Raw genomic sequence first — 22,445 nt, forward strand, 5'->3', positions numbered from 1 at the left:
CAAATTGACTTTTGCGATGTTAACTGCAGCAGACTAATTGCTAACAGTAAGCACTATATGTTGTTGATATCTGTATAACATGACAGAACCCCATGGCGAGACAGAACAGGCGCGACATAAAAAGGGTAGACGCCGGGGACGGCCGCAGAATACACCTCGTTTAAATATCCAGAGTACAAAAAACTTCCACTGTCTCACTTGGGGTTCTCTTATAACAATTGTTAAAACAGAGAACATAGCAAAATTTAACCAAGTATGGCGCATTTTGACGCCCAATGTTTGGCGAAATTACATTTATTAAGTTGCTAATTTTGTAATCAGGTTTGATATACGATGATGCTATGGCCTTAATTCCCATTGACTTCTTATGCCTCACATTCATTTCTGAAAGTTCTTACTTTTGTAATAAGATTTGATTTACGATGGCGATATTGAATTCTCATGTGGTACTTAGGACACAATCATGATCAGGTAAAGTCCTTTACATGTTTACGGGTCACGGTTGGCAAATACATAATCAAGATGTGAATTATTTTGTTAATAGGCGAAAAAGACATTCAAATCACACAATATGAAACGAGTACAGAAGCCCCTCAAGAAACTAAGGGTAAGTAATTGAAAAGTACTGGAATGAGTACGGTGCGGGCTTACTGGATGACTTGATAGCCCCTAGCTAAAGCTAGATAGCCAATAGCTACGATAGCAATAATAATAGCATATATTTAGCTGTTTGTAGCTATTTAAGCAATGAATAATTCAAAAAGGACCCATAGCTGGTAATAAATGTAGTGGGTAGCTATAAAGCTACATATATATGAATCTTGTACAACTGTTATTTCTGACTGGAATATTACGTCTGCAAAGGGAATTTTCTCGCCTTCAAAATCTTTACGTGTAATACATCTTGCTGAATATGGCTAATAGCTGCGAATATAGGCTATAAGCTTGAATAGTGAATAGCTGACGAGTTACAAGTGTTTAATTTCGTCAGTTGCTGAATAGACGTTTAAAATTTCAAAATTAGCCATATAGTTATTGCGGCCATCCAGCAATTCTGCACCGTTATGACAGGAAGAATACGTCTGCAAAGGGAATGTTGTTTCGCCTTACAAATCTGCAAGAATATGCAGCAGATTATGTAAGTTTCCGCACGTGTTCGGATAATAATTTATTTTAATTCGTATCGATTATCAACAGGCATACAAACAAGCAATAACTTCTCTTGTGATTAGTGCTTGTACGTAGATCACGGATATTTGCTGATTATATCTTAATCGATCATGTGTTCTTTGCCGCTATGTTGGTTTGAGAAAATATCGAATCTATCAAAAAATCCCTTCCAACGTAATAATGAAACCATTTTAGATGACGTTTTTGCTAATGGCAGATATACGTCGATACCTGCAAGATTGTGAGAGTCATTTCAATCACCTTGATCATTTGAGCTGGCGTCGTTTTGCCTATTATTGATAAAGTTACCACTTTCAAGTTTGCAAAAGCCATTAAATCGGTCAAAGGTTTTATTGCCATATTTTAATTTACAGAAAAACTACGACAAACCGAATATAATATAAAAATATTGTCTTTATCACAACCGATAGACTCTTTAAGCTCAGATGGACAAGTATGGGACATAAAATAATTGGTCTACGTTTACAAGAGACCTAAGCTTTAATCCTTTCATAAATCTTAGCCACACTAAGAACATATTATTGTGGTAATTGACCTGTATGGCACCAATATTTTTCTCCGAATTTACGATGGCCTTAAATGACTTAAGATACACTTTCTTTATCTCAAGAACTTCACACGCTAGGCGTTTGGTGTCGTAGTATATAATCTTAAATTCCTTTCAATTGGGATGACACTTAAGATCATTTATGACCTACTTTTACATATTTCAGCTAGTGGTTAGACAAGAGCTTTGATTATTGGATAATGATTAATATGGGGCAATTTTGCTGCAAAATGTGTTATGGCCACAGATGACTCTATTCTTAAGTTCAAGTATTTCGACAACAATGAGGGCTGGTGTTCGTTTTGATGGATGAATAACAGCACAACACAATAATGTTTGGAAATCTAAATGAATACATTGGCCGACCTTTCACTCTCTTTCAAGTATTTCAGCAAGTCTACAGACGAAAGTATTGATATTTTGTATATTTTATGAATTTTGGAATTAGTCGTATAACTCCAATATAACTGCACCAGGTGTGATGCAATCTGCTGCAGATACAGATCTAAGTGATATCTGGTGTGAAGCATGTAGTAGTGTGAAGTTAATTAAGGGTTTATTTGCATATTTAATAACTTTGTAATTAAGTATATAACTCTGAAATTACGGCACCCAAGTCAGTGAAATCAGGTATAGATATTGATCTGATAAATATCTAATTGTACTGAGAAGCATTTGGCCGTGTCAAGTTAACAAATAGCTCATTTGCATATTTTATGAAGTTTTGTAATTAGTCATATAACTCCAAAATAACTGCACCAAATGTGATGAAATCTGCTGCAGATACTGATACGACAAATATCTAATTGTGGTGTAAAGCATTTAGTTGTGTGGAGTAAATTAAGGGTTCATTTGCATATTTAATTAACTTTATAATTAGTGATATTACTCCAAAATTACAGCATTAAATTTAATGAAACTTGCTAAAGATGTTGATCTGATAAATATCCAATTGTACTGAGAAGCATTGAGTAGTGTCAAGTTAATAAATAGCTCATTTGCATATTTCATTAAGTTTTATAATTAGTCATATAACTCCGAAATAACTGCATCAAATGTGATGAAAACTGCTGCATATACTGATCCGACAGATATCTAACTGTTGTGTTAAGCATTTAGTTGCGTGAAGTTAATTAATTCTCTTTGCATATTTAATGAACTTTGTAATTAGTGATATTACTCCAAAATTACAGCATTAAATTTGATGAAACTTGCTACAGATGTTGATCTGATAAATATCCAATTGTACTGAGAAGCATTGAGCAGTGCCAAGTTAATAAACAGCTCACTTGTATATTTCATGAAGTTTTATAATTAGTCATATATTTCTGAAGTAACTGCATCAAATGTGTTGAAAACTATTGCATATACTGAGCCGACAGATATCTAACATTGTTGTAAAGCATTTAGTAGTATGAAGTTAATAACTCTGAAATTACGGCACCAAATTTTGTGAAACGTGCTACAAATATTGATCTGATAAAATTTAATTGTGCCTTGAAACATTGAACAGTGTCAAGTTAATTTAGGGCTCAAATGCATATTTAATGAATTTGATGAGATACGCTACAAATGTTTATCACATCCAGATATATCAGCTGTGAAAGATATTAAGGGATGATATAAAACATAATGGATAATTTGCATATTTAATGAACTTTCCTTATTAGGGATATATATCTGATTTGACTTGATCAAAATTGACAAAACTTGGTATGTATATTGAAGATACTGTGATTTAACATTATTGAAAGTCATTAAGCATTTTTACTTCATCAAACTCTTAATTTGCATATTTAATGAACTTTTGAAATTAGGAATATTTATTTGAATTGACTTGACCAAAATTGATGAAACTTGCTATGTACATTAAAGATACTATGATATAACATTTTTGAAAGTCATTGAGCATTTTTATTTCAGCCAAATACTTATTTGCATATTTAATAAACTTTCATAATTAGATATATATATCTGAATTGACTTGACCAAAGTTGATGAAACTTGCTGTGTACATTGAAGATACTATGATATAACATTATTGAAAATCATTAAGCAATTTCACTTCAGCCAATTCCTTATTTACATACTAAATGAACTTCACTAATTAGGGATATATATCTGAATTGACTCGACTGAAGTTGATGAATCTTGCAACATATATTGAAGATACTATAAAACAACATTATTGAAAGTCATTAAACTTTTTTGCTTCAGCCAATTCCTAATTTGCATATTTATTGAACTTTCCTAATTAGGGATATTTATCCGTCTTGACTCGACCAAAGTTGACGAATTGCTTTTTACATTAAAAATACTATGATACGACATTATTGAAAGTCATTTAACATTTTTACTTCAGCCATTTCACTCAATTCCTAATTTGCATATTTTAATAAACCTTCCTGATTGAGCATATATACTTGGATTTAGAATTATTCTGTGCTGAATATTATTCATTATGTTGATCGTAACACTTTCAATGAAGTTGCAAACATGTGGCAAAGGTTCAAATTTACACATAACTGCAATATAATGAAACACGTGAGCATTTTCAGTTCATATCTGGTTACTTAATGTTGGCATTTTCATTTTGTAACTTTTTCACATATTCATCGACTGGACGCAAGCTGCTAATTACTAAGAATTGCATTTTTGATGCGCGATTTGAATCCAACATCTCGAATTTCGTGAGTTTTATTATTCCAACTTGAGTTTTTACCGTCATAGAAACTAACGTGGTTCGGATGATAACAATTCAACTAATTCAAATTTTTCGATGTTTTTCCACAAAGGTTGGATCAGCCCAATGTTTTTAGACACCTTATAAATACAAGACAAGCAGTTAGACTTCTACACAATTTGTTTGAGAGCCATAGCAAGCTGCTGACTGCTTTGAATTCCTCTGTTCTGCGCAAAATTTTTACAACAATGTACTGACTTCATGTCGTTGGCTCCGTTTTTCTGCGCAGTGGTGGCACCCATGGTTGCTTGGTCGTCCAGATGAGTGTCTTGGAAATCTCTATGAAGCAATCATTTTTCGAGTGGTTTCTTGTGTCTTTTTAAATGCGCATTTCAGGGAGAAAATATTGACAATGCTAGTAAAAAGGTGTATAAAAAAAGCGAAGTTCGGATTTCACACTGCACCATCGCTCTCAGTTCAAGTAGCTTTTAGTGACATGCTGTTCAGCTCGTGGCTTGTATAGTGGTGTAATTTTCTAGGCAAACGAAAGTCCGGTTCTTAATACTTAAAAATGATGTCAAGCTTATTTATAAAATGATAAAATGTTGACAGCTAAAATGTATTGGAGTTACCTATCTTACGTAAGAACAGAACTTTGACTTTTCTGGTGTCATTGCAGGGGGCAGTTCACATGTCCGTCCCAATGGTTTTGACGGGGTACGGGTGTCTTTGTCTCTGCACGTCTTGTTGATATTGTTTTATTTTATGACGTTTGACTATGATATGTATTGCCGATAAAGATTTATACTACCAACCTTTTGGTCTTATGTTAGCATTGTTTGCACTTGTTTTGCAAAGATTTCTTTTTCTCGTTCGCTGTGTCATATATTTTTCTTTTGACAATGCTATGCAGAGTTATATCACTGTTTAGCCTCTATTATCTGATGCGTTTTTTACCGAATGCGCTAAAGCAAGCAAGTGTAAGTTACTAATGTATCGATGCTGTCACCAGATTATCACAGGATAAACTTTGACAACTTCAACAACGAACGCACAAGCAAGGGCATACCAGTGGTTATACCCTTGGCTGTGCGTTCGTTTGACAAACATGAGAAATGCCCCTATGGTGTCATTAGTGTGATAGCAGAGAAATAAAGTAAACTTATGAATATCAATAGACATGGTCAATTGTGACTCTGGGCTCTGATAACATCTGGCGATCTGTGTGAAGAAAAACTGTCATATCAAACCTCGCATATTTCTTGATATTTTCGTCCAACATTATTGTTTTCCCCTAGGATTTTGGAACGACTATGACCGAAACCTTGACGTTATTGAATCTGAAGCCGACCCAAATATTCAGCATACATCACCTTACATTACTGTAATCTTTGGGTCTGTTTTATCAATAATACTTTGTATGATGCTCATCGTTCTTTTACTGGTATATAAAAAGGGCATCCCAAATAGGAAGGTACATGGCAAGTAAGTACTTAATAGTCAGTTATGATATCGAGAGTTTATATTTTCGCATATAATCACAAATCTCTAATATCTCAAAACGAAATTAGCCTTATGTTTGAATGTCAGTAATATGAATTGATAAGTACGAAAATTAAGGGTATAGCTAATCTATTGATGATTGTTTGCACTTCCAGTCTGTGAATAAGTCATGACATATGTGTCAGTCTCAAGACGCCTCAGAAATATGGTTGCAATATATGAAAAATTAGTCACACGTATAGATGTCTTGTCTTCATGTTACTGAAGTATGATGATAATTCCAAATAATCTTGCCGAAGTTGACATCTATTTGGAAAGAAATGTTAATAAAAGAACAGATATTACTTAATTTTGATTCTAAACGTTTGTTTACGTATAGTTCTTACATGCACTTCGATGTTTGTTTTGTTTCTCTCCTCAATCAAAGGACTACTGCCCTACATGATTCAGAATCTGTCGATGAGATGGTAATCAGCAGCCGAGGAACTATACAGCGAGAGCTGACAGCAAGTACTGACAATAGCTACGAAGACAGAGTTCAAACTGGTTCTGAAACGGGTGTTGGCGCTCATACCAAAAATAATAATGTACAAAATAATTGTAGAAATAGTTCTTTAACTGTCATAACTAATCCAGAACATACTACCCTTGCACAAAGCATTCAAGAAAAGGATGAGATGTCATCAACATCTTTAACTTCAAAAGACAGCCTCATCAACGAACAGCAACATCGCATTGTACAAGATGGTATTAAAGCTATCAATGTCAATATTTGTGGCGATAAGACAACGGCAAATGGTGCACGCGCTTTCCTTGATACAGGAACGTTTGAAAAAAAGCCTGATGATAATTTTGATTTTAAAATGGCTGCAGAGATTGATTCCAATGCATGTAACATATCCCATGCTAAAACAGGTGTATCACTTCTTGTCCAAGAAGATGCAGTAGAAGTTGGGACTAAGCAACTTATTGAAATTCAAGTATCCCGAAAGTATTCCCCTTTTAATCTTCAATTTGATGATCCAAATAGCGGCTTTCCCCTAACTCCAGTAGTTAACTGCCTTGCTCCTGGCAGGAAAAAGTTCGCAAATCCTGTTATATTGAAAATTCCTCACAGGGGAGTTCTGGACAGAGACTCCGAATGGAAGGTTTTGTATAGTCACTCCCCTGTTGGATGCAAAATGTCGTGGAAATGCTTGGAAAAGCCTAAGGACAAAGAACACAACAACGTCGTCAGTGATTTCTATTTTACACTGGATGAGGGATACGTCTACATTGTCACCAGTCATTTTACCACCTACACCTGCATCCAATGCAACAAGAAGATATCTCTAAATCTACAGTTAATAATCTACGGGCGATACGAACAGCGACCAGAAGACAAACAGGAAGTCTACTTCTCAACCTACTTCTGTGATACCATCAAAGATAACAAAAGAGCTATCGACGAAAGTGAAGGAAGATATGCAAGTCACTCACAGTTCTACTCTTTGAGACCAAAATCATCGACAAAGTCATGGATTGTAAGGATCGTAGAACGTCCGGGGTGGAACTGGGAGCTGGATAAAATGTTTACTTATGAACAGGTAAATAACAATAGAAATGCATATTTTCCCTGGCTAAATTGCAATTCACAAAATATACCACACATTATTTTACATCTACCATCGAGAATAATAGAATTTCGCGCGCCTTACGAAAGCCATAGGGAACGCCCGTTCCTTAACACGTACGGCTTCGAGACGTCCAATCCCCTGCGCGTGCGTTCTGTGCGTACGCGTTTAGTGCACACACACACCACACACACACACACACACACAACACACACACACACACACATACACACACTATTCACGTACACTTGCAGAAGCGCGTCCGAGATAGCATTCCACATTTGCGCTATAAATCGGAAGAAAAATTGTAGACAGCACGAAAACGATCACTACTCTGACAATTTCACGGATGTAAGATGTATAATAATAAGGTTATCACGAAAATACCGGAAAGGATAAACTCGGACATTGGCGCTGCGCATCGCCCGACATGTCCTCATGCATCCTTTGCAGTTTGTTTTAATAACCTCATACAGGTCTTTCAGGTTTTAACATAACATTTTTCAAGTGATATGGGTTGGCAAAATTTACAGTAATGTATTGAAGGTGGAATCATACAGGTCTATCAGATTGACCGTTTATACTTGTATGTTCATCACACACATTTTCTTCTAAAGTACGCACAAAATGTGTTGATAAGCCAGACATTAAAGTTGCCGACTCATTAATCACTAGTTAGGCCGCATTCAAAAAAAGTGGTGAGGGGGGGGGGGGCTGGAGGAATTCAGGGGGGGATTCGAAATTTTTTGGGGTAGTCGAGGGGGGGGACTTGAAAGTTTTGCTCTGCCTATAGGGGGGGGGGACCTGAAAATATTTTGACTCCCAACATTTTGATGTCGTCCAATGGTTCTAATGTTAGTAATAATTAAACAAAATCTAGAACCGTTTTGTCATATTTTATGTCTTTAAATCTCAAAAAAGTCTAAAAATGTATGAATGCCATTAAATTTTCGTAGAACAAGTTGGCCTTGTAATGGGGCAGGAGCTACAACTGTTGATAATTTTTCAATATTTCTATGCAATGTATCAAACACAGTTTCTTGGTGTCTCTCTACAGCATGCTGCTGAAAAACACAATATTCAGTTTGTCAACAAAGCCCGTTTGTCTAAATATTGGTGATAATTGAATGATGCAAATGCTCGGTACACGTAGGCTGTGTTGGCAAGCTGAATACTGGATAGCTCAACATTCTGTAGGGAGTAGAACAAGAACGCAATTGTATAAACTGAACAAAATATTGTCAAAATAAAAAGTTAGTACAACTACTGCCCTGCTACTACATACTGGCAGTGACAGTGATACATGTAGCTCTGACTCTGATGTAGTTTAAGAAGAGTTTCGGTCATAGGACACTCAATTGACAGTGAAACATACATCTACTTGTACACAAGATCCAGCCAGAGAGCACCGCATAGAAGACTAGGGGACTAACAGTTACCATGGATATTTGAATTCTGGCATATGAGAAGAATCAAATATTAGAGAGAAAAGATGGGGTCACCGTACTTGATCTTATACAAATGTACGATGAAAAGTCAGTTTTTCTAAAATCACTTAAAATCAATATATAAAACCATTCATTTCAAGTTCATGCAGTGAATGAAATTTTCACATCTCATTGTACCAATAACACAAAAGTAAAACTTTGAACAGTAAAGACTCTAATTTAAATGGAAAAATGTGTGACTAAATGGAATCTTTTATTTTTTATCAAATTTGCCATTATTACAACCCAAAATTTCTGAGATTAAAACATTAATTTCATGGAATATTTTAACCTTCCAGTATTGTCAATTTTGTAAAACATTTTATAAGTGGCATCTAAGTTGTACATATGTCTTGTACTTTTGAAAAAAAAATTCTCGGTAGGTCACTGTGCTCATTTTTTCACAATTTGGTTAAACGTAGCTAGGAATACACAAATTTCATACTCTCTCATGATTGTCATTTTGTGTGCTTTTCAGCTGGTGCCATTGAACTGGCCACAGTTGGATAAACTCAAGTCGGCTTAGACTGAGAAATCCAAAAAGTTCACTGATGCATTTAAAAATGAATCAATTTAAGAACTTGCCCTAGGTATATGGCTCTACAACCTGCTGATAAGAGGTAGTGTTGAACATTTGCGTGCAGAACGACACATTACATGTTTTTTTTTACTCTGCGTGCATTCCTAATTAATATGCGGCTATATGGTAATTTGGGGGGGGACTTGAAAATTTTTGAGGGTATCGAGGGGGGGACTTGAAAAATTTTGAGGGTATTGAGGGGGGGGATCTGAAAAAAAATAAGATTTCAATCGCGATTCCTCCAGCCCCCCTCACCATTTTTTTTGAACGCGGCCTTAGAAAACATGAAAGTGTCTTGGGTCTACAAAAGAGGTATCTTTAAGTTGCAAAACATACCAGGGTTATATGGACTTGGCAGAGACGGAACACATATTGCCAGAACACAGGGTGCCAGTTTATGACCTCTTTCACGTAACCAGAAATGCCATTGACTGCGCTCGCGCGCGCGCGCACACACACACACACACACCACACACACCACACACACACACACACACACAACACCACACAAACTCACAAACACTAAATAAAGGAGTCGGCAACGTTAATGTCGGGCTTATCAACAAATTCTGTGTATACTTTAGAGGAATCATGTGATGAACATGCATGTCAGAAAGGTCAACCTGAAAGACCTGTATGATTCCACTGTCGATACGTTACTGTAAATTTTGTAAACCCCTTTCAGTAGACAGATTGTTATGTTATGATAAATATTGCTCTATCAAGAACAGTATGCATTACTTTGCAAGGTGTTACACAAAAAAAAATGGTTGTACGCGACACAGAAAAGTAAAAATGTTGCAAAAATAATTTGCATATATGCACATGCACGCGTATGCATATATGCACTGACAAATTTAGAACAATGTATCAGGTTCATTAAATTGCATCTTTTTAATTCTAGGACGTGACAGTTGTTGAAAAATGCTTTAAATTTGTCATGCCAGCTTTTGCACACAAATTTTTACGTGGTGGCTATCCGGGTCAGGTGCCGAGAACTTGATAACCACCACGTCTATGAATATTCAGCGTGGACAAGGGCGATAAAACTTCAAAGAATGTGTCGGCAAAGAAAAGAAAGAAGATTTTTAAAGATTAAATTTGGATTTTCGCAAAATCCAATATGGTGGAAAAACCACGTGACCGATCCAAATGCCTTTTGCAAACTTTAAAGTGCTAACTCTAAGAATGACAAGGGTAAAATTTCAGTCCAATTGGTTCGTCTGGAGAAGAATTTCAAATATTAAATAATAATTTTTAGCAAAATTCAATATGGCAGCCAAATCACGTAACCGATCCAAATTCCTTTGCAAACTTGAAAGAAATCACACTAAGAATGACATGAGTAAAATTTCAGCTCAATCGGTGTGTAAGTTCTGGAGAAGACGGTCGAACGCAAACTTCTCAAACTTGCAGTGCTAATAGCTGTTGATTAATACTCGTGTACCTGACCCTTCAAATTTTGATCTGCCACGTGACCGGGCGGCCATAATGGATTTTCCAAAATCCTAAAAATGGCTTTTCCTGATGACCAAGGGTCTAAGTCAATTTGGCCTAAGGTCTTACGAATTTGCAAATAAAATCGCATGCGGTTACGTGACTTTAGCCGACATTTTGGATTTCGAAAAATAGCATTTTTATCTTTAAAAATCTTCTCCTCAATAACCAATGCACCGATTTGACTGAAATTTTACATGTTTTATCTTAAGTGTGATCTCTTTCAAGTTTGCAAAAGGCATTTGGATCGGTCATGTGATTTTGCCGCCATATTGAATTTTGCAAAAATCCTAATTTTATTTTTTTAAAAAATCCTTCTCCAGAACGAACACACCGATTGAGCTGAAATTTTACTCATGTCATAGTTAGAGTGATTTCTTTCAAGTTTGCAAAGAAATTTGGATCGGTTACGTGATTTGGCTGCCATATTGAATTTTGCTAAAAATTATTATTTAATATTTGAAATTCTTCTCCAGACGAACCAATTGGACTGAAATTTTACCCTTGTCATTCTTAGAGTTAGCACTTTAAAGTTTGCAAAAGGCATTTGGATCGGTTACGTGGTTTGTCCGCCATATTTGATTTTGCGAAACTTCCAAATTTAATCTTTAAAAGTTTTCTTCTCCAGAACCAAGACACTGATTGAACTGACATTTTACTCATGTCATTATTAAAGTGACCCCTTTCCAGTTTGCGAAAAGCCGTTGGATAGGTCACGTGGTTTGGCGGCCATATAGGTTTTGCAAAAAAACTACGATTATCGGCGAAACCTACAATACCATGAAAAGATGTTCATATTTGTTTTTTACAAGAACCGAAAGGTCATTTGAAACTCAAATTTTGCTTATACATCCATCATTGCAAGCACCTGAAACCAGGGCAACTGCTTGGGCACCGCCAACGCTGCTTGCAGCTTTAATTTTCATTGTCTTCCGTCAAACACCGCTATATTAGTAGATTTAAAAACATAAACTATTCACGTCGAACGTCGATGGGCGCGTTTGAATACGTACATTTTGGTATGAAGTGTTTCACCGTACGTTGTGAAAAAAAAATTCACAGGCTGCAACAGTGTGTCGCTTGGCGCCGGATGCGTACCACGAGGCAGACAGTGTGCGCGACCATCAAAATTACCACTACAGGTCAATATACTGGTATGCAAAAAAAAACACAATCTGCATCGCTCCAATGTCTCAAATTCTTAGAAGTATATGTTTTTATTAAATTTCGAAACATCGATTTCGAAATAAGATGAAACGAATATGTTATATAAGCTTGAGCCACAGTCACCTGTGGTCTATGCCGCTTTGCATCTATTCGCCCCATAGGCATGTGTACATATGCCTGAGAAGAACTACTTCTTAGGCATATGTACACACATCTATAGGATGCATGGACGCAAAGCGGAATAGACCACAGGTGACTTTGCTTGAACTGTGATCCCGACGTACTCACCAGCCAACGTTACCTTTACGAGTATTTGAGAGCGACCGAAGAAAAATGTACAGTTCTCTTCTGCGTCAGTATTGGCTAGCAACATAACTTAGACACTGACATCTTAATAAGAAAGCACCATGAATATAAGCAGTAATACAAGCGACATCACCAATAACAGATTCTCTAAAAGAACAAAGCAGTACAACATCTATCACACACGCCAAACTGTTCTTGCAGGAAATCATGATGGACACAGTTTATCGTCACTGTAAGGACGATTCACATACTCCACCGTTTGCGAAGTTTAAGGTTGTCCCTAAGTCACAAAAAATGTCAGAATACATTGAAGCCTTCTTTGAAATTGTCCAAATGAAGAGTTCCGGTAAAGTGTATGAGAAGACGAAGATGACCGCATCTTTGGATTTTCGCTTTGACAAGGTAAACGTTTTCAAATAGATTTCTTCATCTTCAGAATCTTTCATTCTACTCAAACTTTTGTGTCGGTAATTTTGTTAATTCCTTAATTAGTCTAAAGACAATATTAAGTCTGTATCTAGAAAGAAAGAGTACTTTTTTTGCACGCTGTAAAAGAATATAAAGACCAAAAGTCACATCTAGTTGAACTTGAGAGGCGTTTTCATTTGTAAGTCATGCATTTACACCACAGGATTGGCAACGGTAATGCGTAGATGAACAACTAGGTCAAATAAATCATGTCATAATGAAAAAAGCCAGAAGCAGAATTTCAATCATAGTAAATAGAAAAGAATAAATATATTTTTTACGATGTTATTTACATTGCATACTTTTGATTGCGCACTATGAACCTACTACGATTGTAAGTGTCTGATAACGTAGCTTCAAGGCGGTTATAATTGACAATTAAATTCGGTTTCGCTTTTTCTCATCAGGGGAATCATGTCGAGTCAAACGAGAAAAATGTAGACGAGGATACATTTGATGACCCAAATGGTAAATATGAGTAAAGCGTCTGTTTTGTATGCGTAATATATATATATATATATATATATATATATATATATATATATATATATATATTATATATATATATATATATATATATATTAATTTAGCGTCTGTTGCCAGAACTGGCACAGGGCACCAGAACACCTCTTTTTTAGTCCCATGGACGTAGTCTGGGGAAACTAGTAGTTTTGGTCTTGTCCGTCCGCCTGCCGTATGTCCGTGCGTGTGTCCAAGCATTTCTCAGACATGTGAGATTGATTTCTTTCTAAGTTGGTAAGAGAACATTGACCCATGTCATACATATGCACATCGATTTGTTTCACGATACATTCAATATGGTCGCATGGTGGCCATGTTGTAATGATATTTCATATTTTGAGCCATAAGTGAGACATGTGAACTTGTCCAAACAAACACGTTTGTATCGAAACATTCAAATGAGGTAAAAAATGCCAACTCTGTCAAAATGCTACAACTCAGACTCCAAGCAAGATTGCATTGATATAGGGTACACAGGTACCTTGCACAAACTATATGCAAATTTATCGTCCCACAAATGCATGGCTACTTTTTGTTTACCTCTGCTGTAAGCGATGCAGAGCTTAAATGTAGCAATGTTTTCTGTATATATTAACAGCAAGTTATTGAATGCTCCTTGTACTCTGGTCGTAATTTTAAAAACAACTTTCATACATGATTGTATGTGGCACGTTGAACTATCTAATTCCACTGAGGTTTTTAATTTGTATTGCTGTCACCACCATCGCTATTGCTATTGGCCATCAATACGCTATTCTGATATCACTTGTTCAATTCAAAAGTTGAACCATGACTGTACTACATACTCATTTTTGGCCGTTCAGTATCGCCATTCTGTGTCGCAATTTATTAACAGGGCTCTCTCCTCTTCGAGGCATTGTAGTCAAAGTAACAATTATCAAGTTGGTACTGTGTCATCGATGATGACTTCTAAGCTAAGCTTAAAATTTAATATTAAGCCCTTCACATTTTTAGCTAAACTTTGACATATTTAGCATCTGTTGCCCGAACTGGTTCAACATATTAATTTACAGAATATATTTTACTGTTCAATATTTATTTGATGAATAGATGCAAGATACCAAGGAGGCATGGGAGACTTGCAAGGCCACGGGAGACGTCGTGCCACGCAGCCCTGTCAAAAAGATTAGACACGTCACTTGCACTTGCACTTGCACACCACTTCTTGGTCTTCTGGCCAGAGGTCCATATGTCTTTCTTTCATGAATATGACTTTGTTTGTGTACCGTCTATTTACTGTCTGTCTTGTGCTGTTTTGTGTCTATGTTTAAAACTATTGTCTTACGAATTCTGACAATTTATTTGGAGTATGGATTGGTATGATTGCGATTATTTTGCAAGCTTGTCTGGGTGTAGGGCTTTGCCAAGAAGCACACAGGATGGGAGCTACGAGGCCTTTTGGTCGTGCTGCAGCTTCTCTTGTTAAAGAGCATACCGTGCACTGTTAGTAGGTGACAAAAGGCCCAGCCAAGATCCTTGGGACAAATGATGGGACTTCCTGCAAGAAGGCCCTCAGAAAAAAAAACAATTGCTATATCTACTGGCTGCCAGCTAGTGATGGAACCAAGATGTGCTTTGAGCTTGGCTAGAGCAAGGCATTCCTCAGCAAAGAAGGAAAAGATATCCCCTAAAAACCCTCTGTGTCCTAGAAACCCCTAGAACTGTGAGACCGTGCACATGGCTGAGAAGTGTTTCAAGCCGGGCCAAGCTAAACCTCCTAGCTATAATTCTAGTCGAGAAAGGGTACTATTCCTTTTTACCAATAGAAGGACACGCAAATATCGTTACTAAAACCACAAATAGTTAGGACAACCCAAAATTCGACAACCTTGCATAGGGACATTACGTTGTGACACAGAAACCACTCGCATATAACCTCCTATGACCATTTAGACCCTGGAGCGCGATTCTTCTCTCGCATCCCAGTCCTAAGGTCTCATTAATCTTGTGGTCATACTTGAGGCACCTGCTTGGTTTCTTTTAAATTAATAAGACGTACGGCATTAGGCATTGTCACCAACATCAGCAGTATCGTCATCAACAGAAAGATCAGCACCGTCATCATCAGTAGCTTTCGATGTGACTTGTCTTGATCGTATGTGATGTCAGAGAGAGAGAGAGAGAGAGAGAGAGAGAGAGAGAGAGAGAGAGAGAGAGAGAGAGAGAGAGAGAGAGAGAGAGAGAGAATCATCCCTAGCTGCTGTATTAGTGGCTCGTCTTGATCGTATTTGTTGTCAGAGAGAGAAAAAATCAATGGTGTCTCTATGTCGGTGCCTATGTGTGGAGGCAGAAAACCTTAAATTTGTTAGCTCAACCGTGATGTTTTCCTTTTCAGAGACTTGTCACATGGCCATATGCTATATAACAGTTGCTTGAACCGGGAGGGTGGGGGCACTGAGTTGCAATAGTTTATGAGCAGGGTCCAGCATAGACTGTGAAACCTTATAGACATTTGAAGGTGCTGGCATGAAACCTTATAGACATTTGTAGGGTGCTTGCATGAACATAAGAAAAATAAACGTCATACGTTTTTTTCCCTCAGGTAACTCACAACCCTCAAAACAAAACGGCTTGTGAACCTCTACTGAGATGCCTTCAGGGAAAAGGATATCCTGGTATATTATACCTTTGGCAGGCTTCTAATGCATCACTGGCCTAAAGCCATACCAAAAATGTTGTCTTGATAAACCAGGTTTAAGGCCTTCCCATGGTTCTTTTTTATAGTTTGCTCTCTCAACGCCCTTGACATCTTTGATGTCTGAGAGAGCCATATTGTGTGGATCCACAGAAGGTGTCTTCAGTGTCTATCTATATGTAGACATAAAATATGTGATTTCTTCATCCCACAAAAATTGTGGGGACGTATTTGATGTCCAGTAAGACGATTCACTTGAAACTAAGTGTGCTGATATCGACCCCTGTTGTGCCCCATTTCAGGCCTTTAAACTGAACTTGCCCAGTCTCACTACAAAATAGCTCAACAAGAAAATCCTCATTCACAAATCTAATGGCAACACTAACCTGGAGTTTATTCATTGCTTTGAGCAAAGCGTACACCAGTAATTGATCAAACTCGGTTTCGGTGTCAGCTTGATGCAATCAATAAGAAGTGTCCCAATAGTGATGAACGACAATTTGTCAGTCATTTCTTTCTTAGCAATCAGCAGGTCGAGGTTGTTGAACCTGCTGGTTTCAGATCCCTCTGCATCATAGAACAGATTGGCTTTGCCATTAGCACTGTAACTAGAACACCAGTCGCCGCTGTTGAGAATGGGCCTTAGCTCAATGTTCGGATTCATAATTGTATTGTCTTCAACCAGTTTCAGGTGAAGGTGTATTTAGGTGAGAAGGAGGCAAACATCTGGTCTAGATTTTTGTAGGTATGTTTGAAGTTCCTGCTTATCACAGCTTAAATATATCGAGATGTTAGGGATAATTTGCGGTTGTGTTGGCGCCTCACATCATCCACGGGGGTACCAAGAATGTCCAGCAGAGTGGTTGTGACATTTTAAAGCACAAACTTTTGACGTATGCTGTCGAAGCTGAAGGCAAAAGAGGTTGAGTCTCCAGTCATCTGCCTAGTTCTGACTGAGTCAGCGACATCTGACAGGTCTGTCAAAGCGGTGTGATGTCTTTGCTGCTGGACAGCGACAAGAGTGAGGACGAATGTCTAGCTGGAATGCCTGTATTGCAAGACGAAACCTCCATTGTTGTTTTTTCTGCGTTCTCAGTGGCCTTCCCATGCTGACATCTCTTATGTCCTCAAGCTCGATGATCAAGGGCGACACCACTGGCTAGCGAAAGACTGGTTAGCAGCTTGGCATTGGTGACAGCAATGACATTGGACCTTGTATGCATGAAGGTTTACACCCGGAAAAATGGAGGGTAATGCAACATGCTGACCATTATTGATGTGCTCAGCAGGATTGTATAGGCTGTGCCTATCAATACAAAGACAGGCAAGGTCACTCTTTTGGCATAATAAGGCAGAGCGGCCAGGAGCCCAGAAAGCTGCAGACAGAAAAAGGGTGTGAATTCACAAGCAGAAAGATGCCAGACAGGCTGGCAGCAGAAGATATCCACTGGTTTCACTTGCACAACGATGAGAAAGCAAATGTTGTCGTTGGCTTCAACAAGACCTTGAAAGGCCTAATATGGAATTCCTTCATCCACAAAAACATGCACACCTGAAAGTGACAGCCTTGAACAACTACATAGCCTTCCAAGCCCAGTATGGGTAAGAGTTCACTGCTAGATCGGCAATCAAAGCTCATCTTCCCTTGGGGAAAGTGCGTCTTTCGAAGTATGGGGGGAATATTCGCCAAAATGTACCTGGACAGAAGAGATATTCACCGTCTACAGAGTCCTTCTTGCCTTGAGCCCTCCCCTCTGTACAAAATCGCCGACCTGCAGGGTAAAGATTGCTTGGCATATTTTATGTGGATGAGCTGCAAAAGTGACAGTTGGCAACGACAACGTTTTTATGATCAAAAGGTGCTCAAGACAAAGAAAGTGAAGGGCAAACAGGTCTTTTTCATCAAGTGGAAGGGCTATCAGAACAGCTTTAACTCATTGGAGCAAAAACAAAATGGTCATTTCACTGGATTGAAAAACCAGCATGCAGCACTCACAAGAACGGGTCCTCAGCCCTGTGTGATCTTGTAAGGGTACCTAAGTCTGAAGACTGGCTGCTGTGTTCCTGCTCATATAGCTTGTCAAGCTGCCACTTCATTTCTTTCTTGTCCAGCTCCATCCTGTTTTTATGATGCTCTCATTTTCTTTTTGCTCTGAGTGAAGAAAGCACGAGCATTCCAATATTTTCTCTAAACTGGTTGCTGATGCTGGTGTATTGGGTCAGGACCAACACACTGAGGCAGTTGTGCCGGGCACTGAATCTCAACTTGACTAGCTCGTAATTCTGCTTCTTTACATCTTTTTATACAGCAAAGTCATCTCATGGAGCATAGCCAACAATCTCACTCAATCACACCTTTGCAGGGGATAGGGAGGATGATGACATCATCATCTGTGAAGAGGAACCTCTTGTCGCAGGTTTTGTTGTTCAGGTAAGTAGGGCACAAGAAAATGATGTACCCAAACTTCTAACCTCAGGGCCCATCAACAGGCTCATCCAGCACTCTGTCTTGCCACAGCAGGTAGACTCTGTACATGTTGAACGGTATCTCTACCCACAAACTGTCGTCCATCTCTCTTCCGTCCTCTGCAAGCTGTGGGCACCTATATTTAAAAGAGGAGACCGCTAACACAATTTTGTTCCAATGAAACCTTCATGTCGGCTTGCACATAGAATTGCTCCAGCAGCCTGTTGTCGCGATCTGCTGTGGCAGTGTTTTTTTCGCAGTATTTCAAGCTGTAGCCTGTCATTTGTGTCCCTCATTCTCAGGTCTTTGATATGGAACATTCATGCTTGAAGCTACTCAAGTGTTTCTCTAAGAAATTGATCTCACGAAGAAGAGGTCCTGTTGTTTGACGCCCATCTGCGAAGTATCAGAGGGCCTCTGCTCTTTGTGCTGGGGGTTATTTCCTAGGCATAGACTTTGTTCAAAATCCCGTGGATGGCCACACTAACACTTTCAAGGCATGGATTCCTGACACTAGTACAGAAATTTGTGAGAAATTTGCGAGAAATGGACATTTTCTCGCTTTTTGCGAGAAGTTAGCGAGAATACATACTTTCTCGCAATAACTTAGCTTGAATTTAATTTTCTCGTAATCAGCTGGCTAGAACTGTTTTTTCTCGCTCAGTATCTGCGAGAAACTTAATTCTCGCAATCAATCAGCGAGAAATTTGTTTTCTTGCTCTGCATCTGTGAGAAATTGTATTCTTCTGTGTAAGTATTTCACAAAAAAATTCACAATTTCTCGCAGATGCAAAGCCAGAAAATATGGTTCTCGCTGATTGATTGCAAGAATTCGCAGATGCATGCGAGAAAGCACATTTCTCGCAGCTTGATTGCGAGAAAGTATGTACTCTAGCTTACTTCTCGCAATACAGCGAGAAAGTGTCCATTTCTCGCAAATTTCTCGCAAATTTCTGTACTGGTGTGAAAAGCTTGCTGTCTAGCCAGGCTTGCACCTGTGACTTTGTTGACAGAATGAGCAGCCCTTTCATACTTCTGCGAGGGATGTTGACATTCTCATTGATGAGGTGTTACTTTCTCAGAAGGAGATCATGCGAAAATGATGCATATGATCGTACAAGAAGCCCTTGCTGCTGTTATAGTAGCCAGCAATGTCTCGGGCTAAGCCCTTGTTTTTGATTGTTTTGTACTCCATCTGGATGTTCTCACTGAGTAAACCAATCAGTAGGGTCCTCAGAGTCAATCAGTTGAGCGGCCAGCGCCATGGTGATTTCCCTCTCAATGTGGCTGCCAAGCACACTGAGGTAAATGGTGCCATGGTCGCTCATGACTGGGTGCAAGAACTTGATAGCATACTTCTTCTGACAATTATCATACAGGCAATTATCATCATTTTCTTGGACGTTGACATCACCAGCACTGATTCTCAGCTTTCTCGGGTTCAGTGTATGCATACCATAAAGGGTCATATTCTTTCACGCTTTTTCATATGTGTAAAGATCTCTGTCTGTCTTGATCATGTGGTATTGTACCAAATGGAGCAAGATCTTACCTTCTAGTCTTAGGACCAGAGGGCTGACTATGGTTTGGTCATATTCTGCACCATGCCAAGGTTTGAGTGGGCTTTTATTTCCTGGCCATGGTCAAACACTAGGTCAAAAGAATCGGGCATGAACTTTGACACCAGATTCCAATTCTGGGCAATGGATGTACAATGTCTCACCTGGCTATGGTTAGCTGGAATTGTGAGTGACCATATGGTGAGTCCTTGCTGCTTTTGTTTCTTGCGGAATCATGTGGCTATACACATAGTTAAGCTTTTGCCCATACACATTTTGACATAGTAGCTATCTGGTTCAGGCTCCAAGAACCGGATAACCACCACCACTATGAATATTAAGCGTGAACGACGGCGATAAAACATCAAAGAATGCGTCGGATCAGGCTGGCAGGAACGCAAACAAATTATCTCCACTTAATCCCAAATTCTACACTTGGCTCTTCTAAGTATTTCTCTGCACTCCCACCTGGTCAGTCCACAACAACTGGATTTTGATAGTTTGAGAACGGTGACACCTAACGATGTGTCCATTGTCCATTGAGTTGAAACAACTACTAGCAAACTATTAAAAGTGCAGGTTATGTTGTAAAATACCCAAGTCACCATTTTTGGTAGATAATGAAAAGAAATGAATTCCAACACACGGTAATTTTGAGTATTTATGCTCCACAGCCCTCAAACCACCGCCATACATGAACGTACTCGCATATGTCCGTAGGCTCTAAGCTGACGTTGTATGCACTGTGGTATGCATTATACGTCAGCTACAAGTGTTAAGCTTGTGATCGTGTCAATCGGTACGACGGTACGACATGTATCAATGGTCCAGTCCAAGTTACTTGAATGACTACAAAACTGACGTTTTTTTTCTGTAGTTATGGACAACAGTCTGACATTCACAGGAACAGAACATTCCAGTCAATGGGACATAACACTGAAACAAAAATTGACTGACTTCACCTGTTTGCAAGCGCTGGTGTTCCTTGGGTCAAGGATCCGCTTTGCCAGTACCCTGACCACCGGCTAAAAAGTGCTTTCTGGTTGGAAATGTGCTTCATAAAAAACCATACACTCAGGCATACTTTCGGACCACAGTGACAAGCAGCTGCTCACAGAAATATGGCAGAGAGTAGCGCGCCCAGCCAGCAGGCGGCCGGAAGACCCTGATTCGGCTCTTATCAAGAAATCTTTGCATAGGCACCCAAGGTCCAGATGGGAAAGAGGTTTGCCCCACCTCTGGAGAGGTAACGTGTATACAGAGGAAGAGTAGCCAACAGTCAACCTGCAAAAATACACTAAAAGATGTATAGGCAGGATAGCTGGTTACCCTGACAGTTTCAAGCTCAACTAGAATCTGTACCCAGTGATCCCAGCAATAGACTAGATAAGGGAGCCACCTGTGGGTGATCTCAAGCCAATGCTGACCGGCTCAAAATCTACTTGACCTGGACAGAAAGTTCGTCACCCACCCAAGAGACATATTCCAGAACAATATCCTTGCCCAAAGGAACTCAAAGGAGGCAAAGGTCAGCCCTCACATCCAGTACAAGCCCAGTAGTTAAACTTTACTGTTTGGTGCCCCCGCTCAGTTGTGGCTTAACTTTCCAAGACAACTAGTTTTGCATCCACAGTGTTCCATCAGTTCAAATCTTTCTCCGTTTTCATGTGCAGTTCACCACCAGACGCATTTTTCATGAGGTGGGCGTTGCACTGCCTTATGATGGTGCTTGCAAGGTTCGGAACAACCCTATGACAAGGTAAGTTACGAAACCCGCTGCTGGGAGTTCAGCATCAGTGAAAATATACACGTATGTCACCCACAGAGGCCCCTTGCAGAGCAAAGGCATAAAGTTCAATTGCCAAGATTTTTCGTCCGTCCTGACAGCAATTATATCTACACCAAGGACATCTTTAGTAGGAAACACAAACATACGAGGCTGGAAAGCAAGAGAGCCCACTACTATTTCTTCATAAATGATATGGTAGAAGGACAGCACAATTTGTTTGTCCTGGTGGATGGTGGCGGGATGCAGGTAGCAGATTGACGCACGCAGGCACAGCCAGATTAAAAGAAACATCGAGGCCTGTATTTACTGTTTTCTAGGGGCCCAAGCAAGCATCATGAGCACTATTGTTGGCAGAACTGGAGGCGTAGAACAGGTGCAGGAAGAGTTGAATGTTTTCCTTCGAGATGAGA

At 38.8% G+C, this 22,445-nt stretch overlaps 1 protein-coding gene across 1 annotated transcript in view; it reads left to right on the top strand.

Annotated features, from left to right (window-relative positions):
- Positions 1-549: 549 nt before the first annotated feature.
- Positions 550-22,445, top strand: part of LOC139126632 (uncharacterized) — a 34,840-nt gene continuing 12,944 nt past the window's right edge. The window contains exons 1-5 of the mRNA XM_070692692.1: positions 550-607; positions 5,720-5,906; positions 6,352-7,510; positions 12,776-12,976; positions 13,450-13,510. Coding sequence (XP_070548793.1) covers positions 5,842-5,906; positions 6,352-7,510; positions 12,776-12,976; positions 13,450-13,510 — 1,486 coding nt within the window. The 5' untranslated portion in view covers positions 550-607; positions 5,720-5,841. The remainder of the gene's footprint in view (positions 608-5,719; positions 5,907-6,351; positions 7,511-12,775; positions 12,977-13,449; positions 13,511-22,445) is intronic.

Source organism: Ptychodera flava, unplaced genomic scaffold (genome assembly GCF_041260155.1).
Source record: "Ptychodera flava strain L36383 unplaced genomic scaffold, AS_Pfla_20210202 Scaffold_110__1_contigs__length_247015_pilon, whole genome shotgun sequence".
Classification (NCBI taxonomy): Eukaryota; Metazoa; Hemichordata; class Enteropneusta; family Ptychoderidae; genus Ptychodera; species Ptychodera flava.